Source organism: Morone saxatilis, unplaced genomic scaffold (genome assembly GCF_004916995.1).
Source record: "Morone saxatilis isolate NCDOM2014 unplaced genomic scaffold, NCSU_SB_2.0 Contig23, whole genome shotgun sequence".
NCBI lineage: Eukaryota > Metazoa > Chordata > Actinopteri > Moronidae > Morone > Morone saxatilis.
The window spans coordinates 7,144,352-7,158,486 of NW_023339796.1; the positions used below are offsets into that span (position 1 = coordinate 7,144,352).

At 41.4% G+C, this 14,135-nt stretch overlaps 1 protein-coding gene across 1 annotated transcript; it reads left to right on the top strand.

The window, feature by feature from the left end:
- The first annotated feature begins 10,720 nt into the window (after positions 1-10,720).
- On the top strand, positions 10,721-13,250 carry LOC118334807 (Krueppel-like factor 2). The gene is made up of 3 exons (XM_035670879.1): positions 10,721-11,073; positions 11,382-12,294; positions 12,429-13,250. The coding sequence occupies exons 1-3, from the start codon at positions 11,002-11,004 to the stop codon at positions 12,602-12,604; spliced, it is 1,161 nt and encodes a 386-aa protein (XP_035526772.1). The 5' UTR covers positions 10,721-11,001; the 3' UTR covers positions 12,605-13,250.
- Positions 13,251-14,135: the final 885 nt, after the last annotated feature.

Here is a 14,135-nt window from a genome sequence, read left to right on the forward strand (position 1 = left end):
CCACACTTCTGAGCTGATTGTAGACAAAGCACAAAAGAGAGATGAAGTGTTCAAGAGAAATGAACGCAGCTCTCACATGTTAAGGTTCAGCTGAGCAGGAGAGTTACAGTACGATGCCATGCCATGGTGGATGATGCATCAGTTTCCTGACAGCGTTTTAAGACAAAGAAGCTTCAACACATGTGACTCAGAAAAAAAAAGTGAGGATAATTTTGTTCCATTACACCATCCGTCTATGAACACAACCACCACACTCACACATGAAGCTACAGTGGCACACACATTTGCATTGCTGCACATGCACCCACAAAAATATAAAATGTACATTGTGCATTCTTGCCAGAAACTTTAAAAAGATAGTATTTGCAGCTTATAAAGGTGCACCACACCACATTGAGCAGAGAGGAACTGTGATTGTTCATTGCAAAAATGCAAGCCACCTCAGTTTGCGTTAACCCACAACACACAAATGCTTGCACTCACACACGAAACACTTCAGGAAATTATGGCCAAACTGTGAGAAGATTCACTGTTAAAAAAACAGGAAGTGGTTACCAGCTGCATTAAACCAGAGTACACCTCCGTAATACTCAAACTCAAAATACACTGACAACCTGCAATATCTGACTACTTTAAAAACTCTAAAGCGGAACTAAGAAAACTGATCCACCTCCTCGTTTTATTGATTTATTTGAATAAGAGACACGTGTTCAAACAAGCCCAATATTTAATTGTGCCAGAATGCATTTTTTTAAAGAAGCAGCCCCTTGTCATTAGAAAGTTTTACTTATTCACATGCATGCCTTCCCTATCTCTATCCCTTTAACAAAAGAATGTCAGAATTGCATAATATGTCAAGCAGGTAGATTAGCAAAGGCTTATTCTCCTGCACTTTGTCTGTGCCTCAGGTTAAACAGAGCAGCTGCATCTGAGAATGTCACCCAAAGCCGCGGGGCTCCCCTTCCAAATCAGCACGCATGCATTTATGGATCAAGTGTGTTCATCCCCTCGGCCTGCCGCAGGTTGTAGTACACGACCTGTCCTGCTGCAGAGAAGTGCCCAGGCATGCTGGCGATTGTGAGGGCTTAGATGGAAACAAAAACAAGAAGGGACTTAATCGAGCCAAGAGTCATTATCTCAGCAGTTAATGTCAGCGGCTCAAAGGACAACACAGGCAACAGGTCTTGAGACGAGCCAGTGTGAGAACAGGTTCTGACAGTTGAGCTGAGCTGCAAACAAGATGAGCTTGATAAGTGCTTAAGGGCGAGCTCAGGTAAGTTTTAAGTGGTCAGTCAAGGTTGAGAGGGAGGGGACCTCGAGCTCTCTAGAAGTCATGGACTCAGGGATGCCTCAGAGAAGCAGCCACTTTGACCTCTGACCCTTGAAGGAGATGTGGTCACAGGCTCAGACTTTGAAGTGGGAGAGTTGCTCTGTGTCGGCTTTCCCCACTCTGTCTGAGTGCATGCCGTTGCTAAGCACTGGGTGTGTGTGTGTATGCAGTGTGTTGCACTCACTATTCACTGTAAGAGTACAAGATTATCACATATTTTGGGAACAGTTGGTTGATGAATAAGAGACTCAGTCATACAACACCGCAGTGCAGTTACGTCAACAGTCCATCCTTGTAGTAATGACCTCGGTCATTCACAAATAAACCTAACCCTGCCTTGACATATTAGACAAATATGCATTGACGCCTGGTGTATGGTAATTATATTCTTCTGTAATAATTATCATTCTGGTGTCAGATGGTGTCATGTTCTTAGATTACAACTGTGCTATTACCGTTTTTGCTGCTCAGCATTTCAGGTATGATAGGAACCAGCCCCAGTCTATGTTCACTCCACAAAAAGCCCATAAATTACAGCCTGATCAATGGTGGGCCCCATTTAGGAAGTGGGTGAAGAAGCACAGATAATACAAGAGATACAGGTTATTAAAGAGCACTGGGGAGGAGGGGGAGTTTGAAGTTAACCAGTCGGTTGAGGCCCCTGAGCTATTACAGCAGGTTAATTATACCTCAGTTGAAGTGTTAAATAGACCAGTAACCTGCACTTTGGGACCCTTTATTGATGCCAGGTGTAGTAAATAAATCAATTAGGTATGTGGCTTTAGAAGTAATTTGACTCACTACGATGCTTGGGGAATTTTTGAAGCTATCTTTGCTGGGGGTACTGCGTGGGCATTTTCAGTTCTGCTACAGCAGTAAAACACTACGGTATTTAAAATAGATGAAAATCCTCCAACTGTAAACGCACGTTGTACAGATTTTAAATCAGTTTACATCAATGGATTGCTCATAGCCACAAAAGAAACTGCTGAAAGTTGGAGAGGAAACCGACATGCGGCTCAGCAAACCACTCTCTCCGTTGAGGTAGCACACTTCACACATGATGAACTGAATATTTTGCATTCGTGTGGATTCTCTTTGCATCGTGGACCCACCTGGTTAACTACAAACCACACTACAAACACCAATTCCTGTCAGCTGGCTAAGAGTGAAAGAGGGACACATCAAAATCTGAATGCTGCGCGTGCCAAATGGTCGGTACACACCGGATCTCGTTTGTTTGTCAACCACAGGTTGTTATCTTCACTGCCTTTTTGCAACCAAACCCAAAAATCTAAATTACTCAGTTGTAGATACACCCTCAGCACCTGAACACTCCCTTTAACTGTTCTAACTGTCCAAAGTAGAAAAGACATGGATTTTGCAATTGTTACACCCAGAAAATCACTTAATCATGTGTATTTTCCTCAATATGAAACTCACACTGTGGCCATAATTTAATGAGAACCGGTCTGACAATGAAACTGCAGTTTCCATATTACACAGTATGAGCCGACAAGTGATACTTAGTAAGCTATACTACGCTAGATAACTTACATCAGCATCTTTCTCACCCCTCACCCGCTTGAAAAACAGGGGTGTTTTATGACAGTTAGACTCGGGGTTAATGTCTACATGCTCCTTTGAGATAGCATCTAAGAAGAAGAACAGACTTTACCTGTGTGGATTTAAGTTTATGTAATTATTCTATTATTCACAACAACTGCCAAGATATTCGGGAAAGCCTTTTAAATTTAGGAAGAAAATAATACTCTTACCTCAAGTAGAGGCTGTTATTACTAACTTTAAATATTCTATATCAGGCGTTTCTTTGCCTTCCCTTTATAAAGTTTCTTTAGAGAGTGTTCAACAACTTTCAATTTGTCAACTCGTGATATATTTAACATCAGTTTCGATGTAAGAAGTACTTTAGTATTGCACTTCCTCAAAGAGGGATTAAAAAAAGAACTGGCAAAAACAAAGGAACAGAGGCAGATATATCTTGACTTCTAGCTGTATTCAAATGGCTCAATCTGCACCTTCACCTACACACTGGTCCTTTAAGTTAACAGGGTCAAGTCGGAGCCATTGAAAAAGTGGAGGGAGCTTGCGTTCACTCCATTATGGAGTAGTTTGAAGCCATCCCACTCCAGTTTGTTTGACTTTATGTTAAAAATGTTAAGTGTCAAACCCAAGCTCACAGTTCCCCTTTAAAAAATAGCTCACAACATACATAAGTATTTGAAATATTTAATGACATATCTGAGGACGCAACCCTGAGATTGAGAAACTTTCCTCATACACATTTAGTCATATAGTCTTGCTGTAACTTTGTCACATTCAACATCAGGCTTCTTCTCACAAACCCATCCTGACCTTTTCACCTCTGTACTTGACACCTCTCCTGACTCCCACGTGATTTTATACACAATGACTATTATTCACCACGTAATTCCATTAATTTCACCATCACATTATAACTCATAAGCTCCCAAACAACTCACCGTCGAGCTTTGGCCCTTTAAGAGACCCGTGTTTTCAATGTCATCGTTTTAGAAAAACACAACGCCATTCACGAGTATAGGATCAATATCCACTCTCTGAAAGAGCGTGGTTCTGTGAAAACAGACCAGTGCACTCAAGGAATCGTAACCAGGTGTAGGGGAGGAAATACCTGGAGCATTCCTTGCTGGAGGAATGTTTTTATTAGCCTTTTTACAAATGTCGCCATTTCGAGGTGTGTACACTATAAAGTGCACTGCAGGCTGGATCACTCCATCAAGCGGAGCGTGGCTTCAATGGGGAACCTGTGTCGAGACCGGGGTTATGCTGTTTGAACAGCTGGCATAGTTTAGTTCGGCATGTTCAAGTGTGCACAGGTTTGAGGTTGTCGTACCACACAGAGGAAGAAAACACAGGTTGAATGTTCATCAGGATAGGATTCTACTTTATACAGTGTCATCATTCTGAAAGTGAAACAGTTGAATTAACCTGCTGACTAAGATGGATCAGAAATGAGCACCAAAACAGAATAGCAAAGGAATGGACACATGTTTTCATCATCAAAAAGATTCCCACATTATGCACAGTACAATACATGAGCTTTAAGGGAGTAGTTTGACATTTTGTGGTAAAAATGCTTTACGATTATACGATTACGATTTATAGGTTAGGATTGATACCACTCTCTGGCTGAAAATGGGGGAGGGGGGGGACAGTTAGCCTGACTGTTGTTTTTATATGGACTTTAATTTTTGTATCGATTAAACAAACAAGATATAGCAAAATAATTAGTGAGATTTAGATTTAACTCAGGTAAAGTATTTAACTCACATATGTAACGCAAACCGACGTAACTAATGTACAAACCATGATCTTTTCCTAAACCTAATCAAAAGTTTAGTAAAATCTAACCAAACTGAAACCATTTAACAACTTAAGCACATGTTTATTATTGTTACCAAGACGACAAAGCTCACCTGATGTTTGCACATCAAACTACACCAAGATGTAAAGAGCATTCGTTTTTGGGATAACAGACTGTCGGACAAATGGGCTTTTGTTTCCAATGATACATTTTGGGGTCTTCGGAATAATGGACCATTGGAATAATGGGAAGTCTGCAATTTTGGTAGCTTTGGACAGAGGCAGGCAAGCTGTTTCCACCAGTCTCCAGTCTTTGGGCTAAGCTATAGTAATAGTTGCCTAACTTCATATTTAGCATACAAACATTAGAGTGGCATTGATCTGAGATGAGAACATCAACCGAAAATGTTGAACTATTCCTTTAACGTAAAGAAGCATAAAAACATACTTAACATAGTAAAACAACTTCTATTTCATAAGTTGCATGGCCAGCACTTTGAATTGTTATGTGTCCAGCGGCAATTCTGAGTGGCCCGCTTCAAGCCCTTGAGAGCCTGCCTATTCTCATTTATCAAATAAAAAGCACCTTTCTTAGCACTTTGGAGAGAGAAAAACAACATTTTCACAGCCAGTGAAGCCATGTGTATGTGGCATGACGAGCTGGACCGGTGTGATTCCTGGTGTTAACAGCTAATAAATTGGACCCCCCCCCCCCCCCCCNNCCCCCCCCCCCCCACCAGTGCTCTACTGGCTCAATTATATCCACATGTAGCCATTATTCCTGCCATGTTAGTGAGCTGCATATTTTAAAAAGGTTGGTTTCCATAACACTTGCTGAAAGCTACGTTGGTTGTCGAGACACATGTTTGGGTTCTGTGGAAGCCAGACGCTGGCTGTTTTAATGCAGAGGTGCTGTGGAACGCAGCAGGAGCCAGTATGTGCCTTTTGTTTTCAAAAGTCTCACCTCAGTAACGCATGTAGAGACAATTAACAGGTTTTTTACTCACTAACAAAATTTAAAAAGAAAAGTTTTTCTTAAAAATATATACATGAAAGGTTTTTTTTCACTGGTATTTTTAAGTTTTATGCAATATACCTGACAAACACTGGAAGCTTATCAGTACACCTAGTCAAACCTAGTCTAATACACAATAAACAGCCGTGCCACAGTTTGACAAATTGTTCTAGAGAGGTGTTGGTGCAATATTATGGTCATTTTGCGGTTCTCGTGAACTGTATTGAAGTGTTTCAAATATTCGGTCAACCCTCATTTATATGAGTGGGATTTTCCATAAAAACCCTCTATATCCAAACTAAAATACCTTTAAAATGTGTTGTTATGTTTGTCTCAGTGGTAGACAATTGGTCTGTCTGTATTCTCAAGCATCAACTTGTTTAATTTTAATGTTAACAATGTAAACAACCAGGCAGTGTCATGCAACACATTATTCAAATTAGTGTAGTGCAATTAACTTCTGTATGTAGGCTACTGAAGGTTTTGCTGGCACCTCTGTTTGCTGACAGTTATCTTTTACAGTGAAACTTAACTGTACTTTAGTTATGCGCATTTACTACAGAAACCTTGTTGAATGCTCCCCAGCAGGTACAAATGTGTGTTCGGAACTATCTGCCCTGTCCCTGTGCTGTTTTTCTAACAAATGTTTGAGGTTTTCTGAAATTGGAGCAGGACCAGAGCCAGCTCTTTGAATGTCATGCTACTGGCGCGTGCCAACCTTTTCTGCTAAACATTTCTCTCCTCCCTCATCCTCCTTCCCCCGTCTTTTTCCAACAGGGGGGTTGGAGAGCCTCAATGCTATCATTCTTTGATTCTGTTTGAATCTGGCCGCGTGTGAGCAGGAAAAGGAGCCAAACGTGCTTCCTGAGTGGTCCGGGGGGAAACTCTGTAATAAGCAAGGGGTGGGCGGTTAAAAATAACTGGGCTATATAAGCCTGGAGCAGGATCCTACTCACTCTCAAACTCTCACTGAGTCTCGCTCAGTCAGGACGTCCCGTGCAGGCCCGGCGCTACCTCTCACACTTACACACTGTTTTTCCATGGAAGTTAGCAGAGTATGACACATGAGGCAGAGCTGATGTGTCCAAATCCTCACCACAGTGAGGTAAAACACTTACAGACATGACCCAGACATAATGCGTGCCTATATTCAAGTCACTGACTTAAACAGCCCAATTACAACATATGAGTGACAACATGAGGATTCATCATGGAGAATATAGACAAACATCTGTGTGACGAGCCATGTGACGTACCCTTTATGCAGAGGCAAATTTGGAATTATTAGAAAAACCTTTGTAGATTTACTGTTATACTGTTAACGTCATAGGTGTTTGTGTCTAAAACTGTATTTCTTTTGTAAATGCTTAAGTGAGGAGGAGGATGGAGGTGGAAACACTGATTTCCATATATGAGTTACACTTTCATACCATTTCTCAGAATTGTATTGTCTGTATTGTATTGTATTTTTTCTTTTTTCTTTATTTATAAAAAAGACCACTTTGTATTTTGGTTGAGCCCTCTTGTTTCTGTGTTTGGGTGCGGTGGGTTTGGGAAGTTCTGTTTGTAAATAGGCTTTATCTTTTTGCCGATGCTGTATTTAAAAAAAAAAAGAAGAAAATTTCAAAATGCTCTTGGAAAAAAAAAGACAAATGCTTTAAATGTTTACTGTTAAATCCATGAGAAAGTTTTTGTAAGCACAACTGTGCTAAGAAAATTCAATATTTTAAAGTGTTAGTGTCACTGTTGCAAGAACTTGTCACCAACTTTTATGACTTGTTAACAGCTTGACAGCTTGTTGATAACTTGAGAACTTAAAGGCACAGATAATTCAAATAGCTCCTATTGTACAAGTTTTACAGTTGTGAAATGACTTTGCAAGTTGCCCAATGAGAAAACTATTGTGTAAAATCGCAATTCAGGGAAAGAGATTTTTTTTCATGCTTCTGTGGAAATGTTGTTCATTTACATTCAACACGCTTCATACAATGATTTTAGTGGTTCCTCTTCTGAAAGAAAAAAGAAATGTGCAGCTCACACGAGGCTGCAGGTAGGGAGATGGGACTTTGATGAAGAGCATTGGGTCAAGAATCTGAGAACACTGAATCCCTACAAGGTGTTTGTCCTAATTTCGACCTCTGACCTCTCTGTGAAGGGGGGAAGCAAATGGAGAATTTTCCTTACTGGGAATAATTGACTACCACCTCTTTATAAACTTCTCACAATTTTCTTTAACTGAAACCACCACTTAGGAATGTTTTAATGTGGGCTGCTGCAAAGTGAGTCCCACCCATCGTATGTACGGTCCTGTACACTCAACCCAATGTGCCTAAATGAAATTCTATCGCCGGGTACGTACACTTCTCCACAGGAAGTGACGGATCAGAATGAAACACAAACCTGTCTCTTAAACGTCATGAGAATTACCTCCGGGCAAACACCAGACTTGCCAACTACAGCTCTCTTTTTTGCCTTTCTCCCATCATGAGTGCAGTTTCTCAGGATTTCAGGCTACTCATGTGAATTCTTTCTGTTCAGAGGTGTAGAGATGGTCAGGTATAGTGGATTTAGTCAGATAATTTCCAAATTGAGGCTACAGGAGAATCGGTGAGCTTTAGAGGTGCTGTCAGATTGTGTTACCTTTGGACAAACCCAGATTCCCCCTGTTTACAGTATTTATGTTAAGCTAAGCAAATGGTCTCCAGACTGTAACTTTATATTGAACACACAAATATGAGATGAATATCAATCTTCTCATCTATTTCTCAGCAAGAAAGCAAATAATATTATTTCCCAAAAATGTCAGACTATTCCTTTAAGCAAAAAAAAACACTACATTAAATTGCATCTTAAATCAGTAAGGTCATGAAAAGTTCATTGTGAAATAGCACAAATATGTGATAAACTGTTGAGATAGCCTGGTTTTACATATCGAAGAACAATCATGTCCACAACCACTGATATTTAACAGGTGAGAACCTCCAGTGTGAAAACAATTGCATAAGGTTATGGAATTAAAACAAAAAAATGCAAAATTGCAAGTACATTATAAGATACGACCATAACTACTACGTGTATGAAGTTCCTTAAATTCACTCTTTGGAGCATTACAAAGCATTAAAGTGGGCAGAGTAAAAGGGGAAGTTAGAGCACTCTCACTGATGGCAGAGAAGAAGAGGATTGCTGCACGGAGCTGGGGTCAGAGTCAGCGGTCAGGGGTTCAGACATCAGCTCCGCTGCCACTAAAAACACACTTCCTCTCCGGCCTTACTGGACTCCTGCCGTGTGACGCACTTTCCACTGAACACACAGTACAGATCAGGGATCAGGATGTGGAAACCTCACGGCTGCACTGACAGAGTGTACTGATGGTTGTGGACCTGACAGTTTGATGAGAGGTGATGTCTGTCATGTGGATCTTAGCTCAGTTGTTAACTCAGATCATCATAAGACTGAATTTAGAACTTTTTTTTTACTGTACCTGTTGCAGAAAGGGAGGGTTTCCTTCTTTGGAATTTTAGATTAAATGATAACTTGAGTACTTCGATTTTATACCACTTTATACTTCAATTGCACTAAAGTCAAAGTGCAAACTATCCCAACTGTCCTAACAGTAAAAATGAGCTCCACGGCCAGATTAAGAGCAGTTTACTGGTGAATGTAGTCAGTAATGATAATCCAGTATTATAAGGTATAAAGTACAATGCTGACAGGCTCATTCTGCCTGCATAATGAGGACTTTATTTTGATACTCAGCCCAGTTCGATTATAATAGCCTACTTAATGCAGGTGAAATTTTGAATTAAATACTTTTACTACTAATTTTACTTTAGTAAACACCCTGAATACGTCCCACATCACTGCAGATGATTGTGAGATTTAATCAAAATGAAATAAGTGCAAAACATGTGTACACCTTTCTTCTATTGGGGTGCCATTTAAGCATTTAAAACTGACACAAAGTGCAGAGTTGACCTAATGACACCTGGAGCCAGAGATTCCTGCTGAGAAAACAATAATACTGTCTTCACGTCAGAAACCAGATCCCTCAGTAGTAACAGCAACAAGCAGGCAGGAGTTGTGATGTAAATGTGACTCCAATCGACACTGCAGCCCCCTCGTCAGTCATTTACACCTGAATGGGACGTTACCTCAAATCATGTTTAGCCTACATCACTAGTGGTTAGAGCGTTAAAAAGCCGTGAAAACCGTTTCAGACGAGCCTGGCGCCTGTTTGGACAAGCCTGCTGTGCCAGAACAAAAACCAATCCTCCATTAATGATAATGAGCCGAGAGTCAGACGCGCCAAACAGGTGGAGGCAGCAGTAGCACAGACACACACACACACACACACACATACACACACACAGCAGAGAATATCTTTATCTGCATATACAGCTCATTGCATTATTTTAAACTTGAATATACAAAACATTTAAAGAGTCTGAATTTGAGGGGCTGGAGGGGGATTTGGCATTATAATGGAGATAAAACAAAGAAAACATTGACAGAAATGTTATTTTGAGAGTAAAAGTAAATGATGCAATCACATAGAAGTTAACAAAGAAAACACATCCAACATATAAATTCATATTTCTGTGCCCAGTGCTTTATTCCTGTGCCATAATCTCAACTGCCTTTTTATTAAAGAACATTTCATAGTGTCCTTCCCTCCAGAGTTTTAACCCGCTACTTTGAATCTAATTATATTTTTATTATTGTTCATCAAAAAAGCCATATCTCCTTTTGTGTCGTGATGATTAACTGAACTACTGACAGCCTTTATATTAAGTTGTTGGTGGGGCTTGGCCTCAGGCGCTTTCTGTCATTAGGCTTGTTCTTTTCAGCATATTACGTAAGTATTTATGGTTGCTATATTGTCCCTGTGTTTGTAATCTGCCAGCAACTTTTTTCCAACTCTAGGCCAAGCTCAGGTGGGCTGGTCTGCGAGTGTTTGCGTCAGCCTGTGGGGGAGGTCCTGCGCTTTATAGGCTCCTCTGCGCTGCCCTGCCTGTCACACAGCGCACTGAACTCGCTGCCTCACATAGCCTCTTTATAAAGCGCTAAATTTACCAAACTTTACGCATTTCCTGAGCTCTCACAATTGGCCAGGCGCACTCTGGTTAGAGAGTTATAAGGTTCGGAGGACCTCCTACCACTTTTAAACTTGTTCATGTCTTTCGGGCGCAGCTGTGGAGAGGTGACAGAGAGATAGACGCACAGACTGTGGTGCGGCTGCCGCTCAACACGACGCGACTTTGACAAGAGATAGTTATTATTTCACCAAACGATGGCCTTATCCGGAGTGATGCTACCCTCTTTTTCGACATTCTCAAACCAAAGGGAAAAAACCTGGGAAAACGTAAGTTGAAAAAGTTATCTTTATTTTGTTTTAAAGTCTCTGGAGTTGATTTGATTTAGATCACTTTGTTTCAGCTCTTTTCATCGTGATGGTAATATTAATATCTTGGAAAACTGCAAGAACACATTTATTTGCTTTAGAAAAACAAGACAAATATTTGCATTTGTTTTATTTAAAGAAAATACGAGTAGTTACAAGTAATTCAGTAATTAATTGTCTAGTTGGATATCATCTGCAATCTCTCAATACTTTATTTTACAGTAACATTGTTCTTATCATATCTAATTATTTTTTATTTATTCTTTCAGAGGTGGAAAGGAGATATGGACAAACTTGTCTCCAGCAGCTGCTCCATGCTTGAAATGGTACAAAACCTGGACAATCACAGCAAAAAGGACGACGAGGATCTGAGTAATTATTTGGATCTGGATTTTATTCTCGCCAACACAACTGGCTCAGACAGCGCGGCGGAATTTGTGGGCACAGTTGACCACGGCATGTACACGACAGGAAACTCGGTGCCATCCTACCCAGCAGACGACCACCGCTCCCCGCCGCCCCCGTATGGCGCCAGCCTCATGACGGAGCTGCTCCGCACCGAAGGATCCAACAACTATGGCATTACGCGCAACCCCGGCGTTCAGGGGAGATTTTATGTCAACACGGTTCATTTTCCCCGCCAGGACAACATCAAAGTGGAGCCACCCATGGACGGTTATGGCCCCGTGTTGGGCATGGTGCCCCAAAGCTGCAGCAAAATCAAGCAAGAAGGAAACGTTTCGTGCATGATGTCCTTCGAGCAGCCCCGGGTGGCCATCTCCCCGCGTTCAGCCAGCAACATGACCCCACCTCTAAGTCCCGATGACCAGGGAGCTTCGGACTGCCAGGCACAGCTGTGCCAGCCCATGAACTTCTCACAGAAGTATCACGCACAGGCGGCTTTCCCGCACCACCCTCAGGCTCCGCAGATGCAGATGTCCTACCACGCTCCGCACACTGCCTTTGGCATGTACGATGAAGGTCTCAACCTACAGCCGGGCGCGCAGAGGGTGATGCTCACACCGCCCTCATCTCCCCTCGAGTTGCTGGAGTCCAAACCCAAGAGGGGACGGCGCACATGGCCGCGGAAGCGCACTGCCACGCACACCTGCACCTTTGCTGGCTGCGGAAAAACCTACACCAAGAGTTCACATCTGAAGGCACATCTCCGAACTCACACCGGTAAGTTTGAGCCCACATACATCATGATAAATAAGACTGCTTCTGTGCACAATTACGCACGGACACACAGCTCAAAACCATGATTCCCCTTTCAGAACACAGCCTAATAATCTCTCATTTCTCTGTCCTCGCAGGTGAGAAGCCGTACCACTGCAGCTGGGAAGGTTGTGGATGGAAATTTGCCCGTTCCGATGAGCTGACCCGTCATTTCCGCAAACACACAGGACACAGGCCCTTCCAGTGCCACCTGTGTGAACGCGCCTTCTCTAGGTCTGACCACCTGGCCCTTCACATGAAGAGACATATGTGAAGGAGCCCACATAAGGACTTAGGGTTCATGGGGCGGTGGGTTGTGTTATTTTTATTGTGATTCAACTGATGTATTTTTTATTTAAATTGTTCTCCACATGACCAAAGCCTTTTTATATAATATTGAATTAAGAAGTTTTACTGTTATTACGTAGCTGGTACTACTTTGGTTCTATAAAAGCTTTGGAAAAGCTTTGTTTGCTTTAGAGCAGGCAGACCAAGAAAGGGCTGGCCCTGTATATACTACTCTTCTTTGACAGAACTGGAATGCTGTGTTTGACACAAAAGTGCCTTTCTATGACTGTGCTACTGTAAAACTATTCATGACAGAACGACATGGCCACAAAATAGTACATGATCTTGTTGACAGGAGTGACATGCACATGCAGTTGCCTAACATGTGCAAAGACAATGTTTTATTTAAACTGCCTCAACGTCTGAAAGGCCTGAACTGTTTTATTTTATTGCTTTCTACTATTTGGATGTTGTGCCTTCTTGCGTGTGAAACTCTCCGATCCAGCCCCCTCTGTTCACTCTCAGGGCTTGATGTCCTGTGCATTATTTTCACTTAAATTTATATAAATATGTACATGGATTTTATACTGTAAAATGTATTTATTGTAAATATTAAAAACAATGAAACTGGATATTTGACTGCTGAACTCTTTGCTTTTCATGCATGCTTACTCGTTCCAGGTACATCTTGTTCACACATTTAGTTTAATGAACCATATCCACTCAATGACAGGTTTCATACTGTTCTTATAACCAGTCCAAGTAGGTGCAGCAAACCTGCAGACCATCAGCTCAGTTACACTAAACAGGTTATACATGTTGCCATTGTATACCCATTTTAATTTAAAACATGGGCACTTGATTTCCACTGTGATGTTTTGCAGCTGCAAGACAGAGAAGGGCAGCCGCTTGTGGGCTTAGCCTATAAATACAAACACTCCATTTCCATAATTACAGAGTGAGCCGGGAGCCGTCTGGACAGAGGGGCACAGCAAACCCTCATCAGGGAGCCCTTAGACTCCCTTTCTGATGGGTAGAAATTATAGTAGGACATCAAAGGGCCTTAATACTACAATTACACACAGTCACTCTGCACTATAGTTTCAAAGTATCCCAGTCCGTGCAGATCATGTCTGCATGGTGTCAGTAAGCATTTGTTTCTTCCGCATCAAAGGCATGCATTGAGTTGATATATAAAAGCCAGATGGCATTTATAAAAGTAGATCAATATTAAACATTTTATTTCAAATACATGGTTGGCGATCGACACAACACTCTTCTTTCTGTTGCATTTTGAAATTTTAAAAATATACTTTTCATAAAACCACACCTCTCGTCAAAAGTGGTCACAGTTCCAGTTATCTTTATCTTCACCATTAGCAATCAAATGCACACGCCAAATGTGAGATGTGTTGATCAACACTTTACTAGAATTTATCATATTTAAAAAAGAGGAAGTACATACTGGGTAAAAAATATCTTCAGTGGTAGATGCAAATGTACCACTCTCATTTCAC

Coding starts and splice junctions, on each gene's coding strand:
- LOC118334807 (XM_035670879.1), top strand. CDS start 11,002: ATGGCCTTATCCGGAGTGATGCTACCCTCTTTTTCGACATTCTCAAAC. Junction 11,074..11,381: donor GGGAAAAAACCTGGGAAAAC/GTAAGTTGAAAA, acceptor TTATTCTTTCAG/AGGTGGAAAGGAGATATGGA. Junction 12,295..12,428: donor ACATCTCCGAACTCACACCG/GTAAGTTTGAGC, acceptor CTGTCCTCGCAG/GTGAGAAGCCGTACCACTGC.